Source organism: Daucus carota, chromosome 5 (genome assembly GCF_001625215.2).
Source record: "Daucus carota subsp. sativus chromosome 5, DH1 v3.0, whole genome shotgun sequence".
Taxonomy (NCBI): domain Eukaryota; kingdom Viridiplantae; phylum Streptophyta; class Magnoliopsida; order Apiales; family Apiaceae; genus Daucus; species Daucus carota.
In genome coordinates, this window is record NC_030385.2 from 43,796,187 (window position 1) to 43,806,723 (window position 10,537).

Consider the following 10,537-nt stretch of genomic DNA (forward strand, 5'->3'; position numbering starts at 1 on the left):
CACGGATGTGAAGCTATTATTATATACGGGTGAATTTCAACGTAAATTTGTATAATTAGTACTCTATCTTACTACTGCCAATGATTCAGACACTAATCTTGACTAATAATTACCCTCCAACGTCCACACGAATCACCTTTATTTTTCATTAAACTTGACTAATGATTGTCTCAAGTACACCCCACTGCTTAAGAAAAAGGGATTTTCAAGTTGATCAGTGTTAACACTGCTGCAAACTTATTGGATTCTCAGTTGCAAAAAGTAAGAAAAGAGATGCCTTCAAGTATAAAGAAAAGCTTGTTTATTCTTAATGGCAAACATCATCCAACTACAAAATCAAACTCATGGTCCCCTTTGGTTTGCAATAATTTTCTTAAAGATTCACTGTGAGTCAATCCCCTTGAAGCCATGATAAGCTTTCTCTATTTCCCATGCATTGTTGTTTACATGTATACAAAAGTGTGGTTCTTCTTAAAAGCTGACATTTTTATCTTGGCTCTTGTATTGTATTTTGATCAGTTTTTGCATCTCTCTTCTTGCTTCTCCTCTGCAAATCCCAATGGAGATACTCCATTTCTCCTGCCTCAGGCTTTTCTTGGTTTGCTCCATGTTCATCACCACATTTTCAGTTCTTGATCCCATCTCTGAGTCTCTTTTGAAATTGAAATCAGAGCTTATTGATGGTTCTGATAGTTTGAGTGATTGGTTTGAGGCTTCTGGTGAAAACCCACCTGGGAAAATCCATGCTTGTGGGTGGACTGGTGTGATGTGTAACAATAACTCTACTGTCATCACTGGTTTAGACCTGTCAATGAAGAATCTTGGTGGGGAGATTTCAAGAATGGAATTTGATTTGCTCAATGATCTTGTTGACCTTAACATCAGTTACAATTTGTTCTCTGGTGAACTCCCTGAGGGGATTTTCAATCTCACCAATCTGAAAGTCTTGGATTTCAGCAGAAATAACTTTTCTGGTGAGTTTCCAAGTGGGATTTCCAAACTGAAGAGCCTTGTCACTCTTGATGCCTTCAGCAACAGCTTTTCAGGCGAATTGCCTGTCGATATCTCGGAAATTACAACACTTAAGGTTCTGAATTTTGCTGGGAGTTATTTCAGTGGACCAATCCCATCTGAATATGGCTCATTCCAGAGCCTTGAGTTCATACATTTAGCTGGGAATTACCTCAGTGGCAGCCTTCCATCGGAATTAGGAAGGCTGAAAACATTGACCCATATGGAAATTGGTTACAATTCTTACCAGGGAAGCATTCCATGGCAATTTGGTAACATGAGTGAGCTCCAGTATCTTGATATTGCAGGTGCCAATCTTTCCGGGTCACTGCCAAATTATCTCAGCAACTTGACTAAACTTCATACTCTCTTCCTCTTCAGAAACAAACTCTCTGGCCAAATTCCTTATGATTTCAGCAAAATCCAAGCTCTTACAAGCTTGGATCTTTCTGATAACTTGCTGTCTGGACCAATTCCACAGAGCTTCTCTGAGCTGCAGAATCTCAGGCTGCTAAGTCTAATGTACAATGGCATGACTGGTTCGGTCCCAGAAGGCATAGCGAAACTTAAGAATCTTGACACTCTTCTCATATGGAACAATTATTTCTCTGGGTCAGTTCCACAAGATTTGGGAAGATTTTCTAAGCTCAAATGGGTTGATGTTTCCACAAACAATCTAGTAGGCCTCATTCCACCAGATATATGTGCTTCAGGACAGTTAACCAAGTTGATTTTGTTTTCGAATAATTTTTCAGGTGAACTGTCTCCAATCACCAATTGCTCATCTCTAGTCCGCCTTAGAATCGAAGACAATTCATTTTCAGGTGCCATCTCTCTGAATTTTAATAAGCTTTCTGATATCACCTACATAGATTTATCAAGAAATAGGTTCACTGGTGGGATTCCTGCTGGTATATCTCGAGCTCTTAAACTTCAGTACTTCAATGTGTCTAGTAATTTCGAATTAGGTGGGATTATGCCTGAAAAAATATGGTCCATGCCATCTATCCAGAATTTCTCTGCTTCATCTTGCAACATCACAGGCAACATTCCACCATTCCATTCTTGTAAATCTCTATCAGTTATTGAATTGAATACGAATCGTCTTTCAAGTACTTTACCAACAAGTATAGTCAGGTGTGGAAGTTTAAAACTTCTAAATGTGTCCTTCAATGATATATCTGGTTCGATTCCTTCAGAAAAGGTCTTCAAATCGATGGATTCTAGTTCATTTGTTGGAAATCCAAACCTTTGTGGAGCTCCCTTGAGACAATGTCTCGTGGCACGACGAAGTAAAAGAACACAAAAGATTGCCTGGATTCTGATAACCTGTGCAGCAGTAGTTCTTTTACTTACGCTTACTCTGTTTGGAATATTGTACCGTAGGAGAGGAAGTCAAGGCCAGTGGAAAATGATCTCCTACAGAGGCCTTCCGCAGTTCACAGCCAACGATGTCTTAAAGAGTTTTAATTCAACAGAAACCATGGAAATCATGCCAGCACTGTCAGGCTCGATCTGCAAAGCAGTCCTGCCTACTGGAATAACAGTCCTGGTGAAGAAATTTGAGTGGGAAACCAAGAGATCACAGTTCGTGTTGGAGTTCATAAACACGATAGGAAATGCCAGGCACAAGAATCTGACAAGATTGCTAGGATGCTGTTACAACAACAACCTGGCCTACTTATTGTACGAATACCTGCCAAACGGAAACCTCACTGAAAAATTGGGAATCAAGAGAGACTGGGCAGCCAAGTCCAAAATTGTGACTGGCATTGCTAAGGGACTGTGTTTTCTCCATCATGATTGTTCACCAGCTCTTTCCCACGGAGATTTGAAGGCTAATTACGTTATTCTTGATGAAAATATGGAACCGCGTTTAGCTGAATATGGATTTAAACACCTAGCTCAGCTGAATACTGGCCTAAATGCTGCAACAATGCATTGGTCGAAAAAAGGTACATTTCATCCTTCACTAACAAATACATGCCTTAGTTGATTGCTTTCGTATTTGTAACATTTTTCTTGGACAGATGAATTCAGCGGAACCATCAAAGAGGACATATTCAGCTTTGGAGAGATCGTTCTGGAAATTATAACAGATGGACGGCTGAGAAATGCAGGAGAGATCATCCCAAAAAAACAGAAAGAAATTATTTTAAAAGAGATTTACGCGGAGAATGAAGCTGAGCCCTCAAAGTCATTGCAGGAGGAGATTAATTTGGTGACTGAAATCGCTTGGCGTTGCACTACAGCAAGATCATCTGATAGACCATCAATGCAAGATGTTCTGAAGCTGCTATCAGGCTTAAAATAATTTTTTACCTGTAGTAATAATATAGCTAGGAGGGATTGTTGTTTGTTAATTTGCATTAGACCTGATTTATACATCAGAATATTATTGTGTTCATCTCAATGGAATCATGGAATGTTTTTCTGTATAGTTGCAGCAAATGAAACATATTGTATTACTGATCCAGAGTTTTTGGATTTAAGAAAATAGATGTTTTCAATCTAGAGCCTCAATTCGATCAGTAAACTCGTTTTTAAGTTTTTATCAGGCCTGTATGATTTTTAATGATTAAATTTTCACCTCCCATATTTTGTACACTTTTCTCCGCATTTTCTTTATTATTTTTTCATTAATAGATTTTGAATTTAATATTATAATCACAATAAAGACGACAATTGAAGTTACTTATAATTTAATATTATAATTTTATGATTAAAATTACAGGCAATCATCATAAAGACTGCTAATATTATTAAAATACTTATACACAGTGGACAAAAACTCTAATGTTGGGCAGCTATGGGGTTCCTGCTGCTTGGTGCTTCTGAGAACCACTAATGGTCTCATTTGAGCCACTAAAAGTTCCTTTATGAGATGGAATACCAGCTCCTGTTCTTTGAGAATCCTGCAAAGGATAATATGCCCTCCCCTCATGAGGCGCCAATGGCGGGATATTGAAATGATGCAATGCTGGATGTTGGTCTTGAATGCCCGGTGGATGAAGAACATGATTTTTCAGTAATTCACTGAGAACCGCCACTTGCTGTTTCGCATCATCAGAGACTGAGGATTCAAGTTTTGGTGCTTGAGGCCTGCCCCACATCAGCTTCAGCCTCAAACCTTTTATAACCAGTTTGTTTGACAGTTCTTTAACTGCCTTTTCTGCACTTTCTCTAGTCATATACGTAACAAAAGCACAATCTCGCGAGGGAACCATTTTTATTGTCTCAATTTCACCATGAACACAGAAGTTGTCTCTTAGATCCGGCTCTTCGATTCTTTTATCAAACCCGCCCACATAGAGGGTTCTGATGCTTTCATCATCTGGAGGTTCTAGTGAGGGCATTTCGCCTGCCTTGTTCAGCAGCTTCATTGCTGTTGATTCGTTGACCCTGATTTCACCACAAAAAATCCATAAATATTATTTTCAATTGCGAATTGCATGTAAAAGAAAGAAATTACAGCAAATTTATTAAGAACTAGTAAAAGAAGAGGATGTAAAAGCTACAATTGATTAAATAAGCTTTAAATACAGGAAAGCTAGAATTAGTTTATACTTAGAGTTGGATTCTCATTAGCAATCTCTTCCTGGTAATCATCAAAACAACACGCACATACATAAACATGATAACTCATCATATTAGTCGGGTAAGAAGCAAAAAGAGTTCAGAGAAGAGTAGGGGAGACAAAGAATGAATGATAAGGCCATCATGCTCACAATTTGAAAAAGTTTAGAGCATGCAACTTCAGATTCTGTATTTCACAAAGATAACTTTAGACTACTAGTTTCTAACAAAATTTCTAGACCAAACTTAAACAATTTCAGATTTTTATATTTGCAGCATCTTTCAGAGGTATCATAAAAAATATCAAGGGAAAAAATAAATTCGTTTTAAAATTTGACTCAGGCTGTTGTGGTGTGTTTCTGATGAGAATATTCAACAGGGAGAAGTACATAGATTAGTAAGTGTCTGTGTGTGTGATATAAATGTGTCTGTGCATGTGTGCGCATTAGTAATTGTGCTTACGTAAGAAAGTTTTACATACCCATAATAACGATCTTTAATAGGTGATAATTCTGTGGTACTGTAGAAACCACAAACATGAGCTTGGATTCTGGAAGAGTATGGTGCTGTTCTCTGAAGCTTCAGAATAGTATTATTTGAGCGCAACTTTCCGAAGGCTTTCTCCCTTGCTTCATTAAAGACTAGAGATTCAGGTTTCAGCGTTTGAGATCTGGCCCGCATCAGCTTCAGCTTCTGCCCTTTGATAACAAGCATGTTTGACAGCTCTCCAGCTGCCTTTTCTGCACCTTCTCTACTTGTGTACATAACAAAAGCACAGTCTCGTGATGGAATCATTTTTATAGTCTCAATTTCACCATGTGCAGAGAACTTATCCCTTATGTCCTGCTCATCAATTATTTTATCCAACCCGCTCACATAGAGGGTTCTGATCCTATCATCATATGGAGGTTTTAATGAGGGCATTCCACCTGCTTGTTCAATAGCTTTGTTGCTACCAGCCCTGATTTTACAACAAAAAAAGGTCCTTAAGATAGTATTCTCAAGAAATGCATATTGCTGAATACACAACGGGAAATGATTTTGCTAAATTCAGAACTAGCAGAAAAAACGGATGTAAGAGCAAAAATATATTATATAATAAAAATTACATGAAGCTAAAATTGATTATAAGACCATTAAATTGATAAAATAAGACTTTATTATGGTTAACAAATTCACAAATTTATAGTTTATAATTGTTACTTACAATAAGAGGCATAACTATATTACATTATTATTTGAATGCAAGTATATTTTTACTTCTATATATTTATATCATCTATTAGATTCAAATATCTAATTTTAAACGTTGAGATAATAGCTCTTAATTAGAAACCTAGATAATTGTTACATTTAGTTTCAGTTTATCCAAGATAGAACTTTACAGCTACAGAATGAAAAGCAACCATTCTACACGACATTTTCAGATTATATAAAATATGACTTATTGAATATTTGATCACTATAACAATCACTTTCTTCCGTATTCAGGCCTAATCTATGTTTTTAACCTTTTACTAACTTCATCAAAACACGAAAATAGTCCAAATAGATCTTAGAAAAGAAAGAGAACAAAACACGAAACAATTCAGCCAGGAATATCAGTCCTTGTCCTGCAGAAAAATTATACTTCAATAACAACCCTAATGGTAATGTAAGTCATACAAATAACCAAAAATCCCAAAGTCCTACACTTCAATAACAAAAATTGAAGCAATTTTTGTTTAATTAGCACAGTAAATTCGAATAAAAACAATTTTCCAAAGCAATGAAAGTGAGAATCAAACAAGGCTAATTCAAAACTACCAGTACAGAATATCATACGATTAAGATGCTATGATTGAAATCGAAACTATATATTCACAGCGTGTATATAACATGATGAATTATATTTAATATCGATCAGTTAGGTGTTAATTACCTTTGATCGTTGATGACCCGACTGGACCCGAAAAACCCCTAATTGGTAGTAGTTTGTTTTTGGGATAAAAGGGGCTTAAATAGGTCGCTCCACATAGATTAGAAGAAGTCATAATTATATTCGAAAGGAGACATTGAATTAGAATAGAAATAGGAATGTTTTGTTATATCTGATAATATTAAAAAATTTAATGGTTTGGTGGATATAATTTAGATGAAATTTTCATTTGATTTTATTTCTTGAACAATAATATAAAATAAAATCTTTTATGATAAAGTTTAAGAAGTAATAGGAAAATCTATTAAAATCCCATAAATAATTTATATTCTACCTATTTAGAGGGCTCGAAAAATAGATTAATAAAGAGATAGTTTCCTATTTTCATAATCTTTACTTGAATATTGAATAAATTATTATTATATCATATTTAGAGAGTCATCATCAATGAGATATAAAAAGTGATGTTTCACTCGATAAAATAATGAGTATTTAAGAGTATTTTCATGTTTAGTTATATTTAAGTTATTATAACTAAGTATATATTATATAAACAGGTCAGCAAAAGGAAAATGTCTTTTTGAAGTGCTATATTTTTTTATATAATTTTTATAATTTATTTATAATATTTCACATACATTTTTAATTAAAGATTTTCTCTATTAAAGATTCTCTTAGAATCATATTTATTCATATTAATATTTTGGGAAATCTACAAAACTACCTACCTTTTCTTTAATTATTTACAAAAATACTACCTTCCAGAATTATTTTTAAAAATACCTTTTCATAAAATTGTTTTTTCAAAAATACTGTTTGCAACTTTTGCAACCTCATTTGCAACTAGCCAGCCGTGTTGCAACCTCTTTTGCAACTTCATCTGCAACTGAATTTCTGATTTCAAGTTCCAGTTTTCGAATGTCATTTTCGACCTCATTTTCGGAATCGATATATATATATATATATATATATATATATATATATATATATATATATATCGATTCCGAAAATGAGGTCGAAAATGACATTCGAAAACTGGAACTTGAAATCAGGATTTGTAATTGCATATATGATTGTATATGGTTGTATTCAGTTGCATATGGTTGCATTCAGTTGATTCTATTGTAATCTAACGGCCCCGCCAGGGGCACACCATACATCTGTTGTTACTTACAGTTTTCAGTTGCATTTAGTTGCAACTGAGGTTGCAAATGAAGTTGCAAAAGTTGCAACTGCAGTTGCAACTTTTGCAACTGAGGTTGCAAATGAAGTTGCAAAAGTTGCAACTGCAGTTGCAACTTTTGCAACTGCAGTTGCAACTTTTGCAACTTCATTTGCAACCTCAGTTGCAACTTTTGCAACCTCATTTGCAACTTTTGCAACTTACAGTTTTCAGTTGAACTAGTTGCAATTGCAGTTGCAACAGTTGCAACTTTCCATTTTTATTTGCAACCTCATTTGCAACTTTTACAAACTCATTTGCAACTTTTGCAACCTCAGTTGCAACTTTTACGGCTGCGCCGCCCAAGGTTGCAAATGAGGTTGCAAAAGTTGCAAATCGTATTTTTGAAGAAAAAAAATTTATGAAAAGATATTTTTAAAAACAATGAAAAAGATGGTAGTATTTTTAAAAAAATAATTTTACAGATGGGTAGTTTTAAAAAGATCCCTAATATTTTTCACATAGTTTGCTATTTGTATTACTCTTATGTTTATTTCCATGTCCTATATGTATTTTTGTCCATATAAGATATCTCTAAAATATTTTTTATTTCGTATATTGAAATTTTAAATAGGTAAGATAATATTAATGCTTCTGCAGATATTTAGCTCTAATGTAAATCACCGAATATACCCTCTTTCTTTTTGTACATACTTTTTTAGAATGATGAATCAACTTTTTTAATATAATAAAAAATATGCAGAGAAAGATGTATACATTCTTTCTGTAAAAATAAAAAAATTGAATTCATTTTATAAAATTATTTTCGTATTGTATTTTAGAGAAATAAATCAAATCGAAGCAAACATATTTTTCAATAAGAATATCCTTTTCATTTTCTGAAATTTTAAAAAACAGTATGACAATTTAGAGATAAATAATCAATAAGCGCTGAAATTATTTAGAAGATGGAAACACTTACGAATATGCATAGGAAAATGGAAAATGTATACTTGAAATGTTCATTTAGGACACTCTGCCGCAAATGCACTACAAAATTAGAATGGATAATATCAAAGTTTTTGTCTTTAAATTCCTTGAAACATTAAAAATAAAGAATTATAGTTTGGACATAAAATTCTACTTCTACATATTAAATGGCAACCAAGGGCAGAATGAGCCAATAAAATGGTGGTGAAATCTCCATTATACCCTTGTGTTACATGTAATTACAAGATTACCAAGTGGTGGGTCATTTATTGTATTAAAACATTAAGTGTCAGTAATTAACACATTTACATAATAAATATTCATTTTAATTACAGTTGTCCTTTATTTATGACCACTCATTATAAACGAATTGAAATAATAAATGTTAATGTAGCTATTTACTTTACACAAAATAAATTTATGTGAGTTGGAGTTTAGATATCTATATACTTCTTAAAGCATGAGTCATTTTTTAAGGCTGATATGGTAAATTCACATGCTCTTGGATCAACCCATTAAACTCTGGATCGACCCAGCATCTTCCTTATTCAAATTAACACTATGAAAAGATATTTCGGATCTTTATGTGACCCGACCCGGATAATACTGGATATGCACCATGTTCCTACCATATCAGTAGCGCAGCATTGAATGCAATCCCTCCGATCAATCCACTCATTACGAGCTCATTCAAATCATATCAGGATCACCATATTAAGATCAGAATTTAAAAATAACATTAATCGCACATCCTTGAATCGTGCCACTAATCACGACGTCAGTTTAGATTTAAGCTTTGCTACTTATTTGCATATTATTCTTATTAGATCAAAACAGATAAGTTGGATTTCACATTCGAAATCATTCTTTCTTTCCACGCCTGTAATCGCGACGAGTATGTTTTCTTGCTTGGCTTTCGAACTGATTTGTGTTCTCGGTCGGATTTTGGTGTAGTACTACTGATATTGACTTTCTTTACACATTAATTTCTCTATCCACAGATTTTGCTTTGCGCTTATTTACTATATTGTATAATCAAATTGTACTTATCTTGCACAAATCGCATTGATCCGTGTATGCATCAGGTAGTATCCGTCAAAGTCCTCTTGCGATGATGCTTCGACAAAGGATGATGTTTCGAAGTCAAAAAGAGAATAACATCATTGGCCGTGAAATAAGTCTGCACTATTTCCATCTTAATTTACAATATTTGCTACATTGTGTATATTTGTCCATTCTATTATTTTTGAACGGGTTCTGAAGTTTGTTGTTTGAACACTGCAGGTACCATAATCAGTACATGATTTTGTATTTAACGTGTTTGATAATTTGCTACAGAGAAAAGCTGATAGATCCGTCCTCACGATTTCTATTGATTTCATGTTCCAGGAATTTGAGAAAAGGTTCGAACACTTTAGTGCAAATGAAAGATTTGTGTTGTGATATAGAAATTGGGAATATTTTTTGAACATCATTTTTAACTCTTCGTGTTGGGATTTGTGTTGTGCAAAAAGTAATCTTAGTGTTTTGTTTTTTAATTCTTCTGGATTCAATTTATTTTGATTTTGTATAGATGGCATGATAATTTGTAATTAATTTTTTTTAATTTTTTTGCATAATTTCCTTTCGTATTGATAGTGATTATGATGATGCATATATGTCCTCCACTGTATTTATTGAGCCTCTTTTTGTTATTGAGTTTTCCTTACAACTGTTAAACAGAGATGATTCGTTTTGGCCACCATCGGATGCTCATCGTGTGAAAATTTGTATTCACTTTTCCTCAACATCTGCTTTTTTGATCTAGACTTTTTGTTAACTTTTTATCGTGTGCCATTGTTTTTTGACAAGAGACACAGAGAATGAATATGACGCAATTT

At 33.9% G+C, this 10,537-nt stretch overlaps 2 protein-coding genes across 2 annotated transcripts; one reads left to right on the forward strand and one right to left on the reverse strand.

Moving 5' to 3' along the window:
* Window positions 1-402: 402 nt before the first annotated feature.
* LOC108219880 (leucine-rich repeat receptor-like protein kinase TDR) lies at window positions 403-3,485 on the forward strand. The gene is made up of 2 exons (XM_017393436.2): window positions 403-2,966; window positions 3,042-3,485. Exons 1-2 carry the CDS (start codon window positions 560-562, stop codon window positions 3,323-3,325), a joined length of 2,691 nt encoding a protein of 896 aa, XP_017248925.1. The 5' UTR covers window positions 403-559; the 3' UTR covers window positions 3,326-3,485.
* Window positions 3,486-3,696: 211 nt separating this feature from the next.
* On the reverse strand, window positions 3,697-6,635 carry LOC108220403 (zinc finger CCCH domain-containing protein 49). Its single transcript, XM_017394161.2, has 3 exons — window positions 6,509-6,635; window positions 5,069-5,548; window positions 3,697-4,413 (listed from the first exon to the last, which is right to left on the reverse strand). The coding sequence occupies exons 2-3, from the start codon at window positions 5,509-5,511 to the stop codon at window positions 3,819-3,821; spliced, it is 1,038 nt and encodes a 345-aa protein (XP_017249650.1). The 5' UTR covers window positions 5,512-5,548; window positions 6,509-6,635; the 3' UTR covers window positions 3,697-3,818.
* Between the last annotated feature and the right edge of the window lie 3,902 nt (window positions 6,636-10,537).

Bases quoted from the DNA above. Each gene is read 5' to 3' on its own strand.
- LOC108219880 (XM_017393436.2), top strand. From the start codon at position 560: ATGGAGATACTCCATTTCTCCTGCCTCAGGCTTTTCTTGGTTTGCTCC. The intron at 2,967-3,041 runs GTACATTTCATC...TTTCTTGGACAG, and splicing joins AATGCATTGGTCGAAAAAAG to ATGAATTCAGCGGAACCATC.
- LOC108220403 (XM_017394161.2), bottom strand. From the start codon at position 5,511: ATGCCCTCATTAAAACCTCCATATGATGATAGGATCAGAACCCTCTAT. The intron at 4,414-5,068 runs GTATGTAAAACT...TGGTGAAATCAG, and splicing joins ATTAAAGATCGTTATTATGG to GGTCAACGAATCAACAGCAA.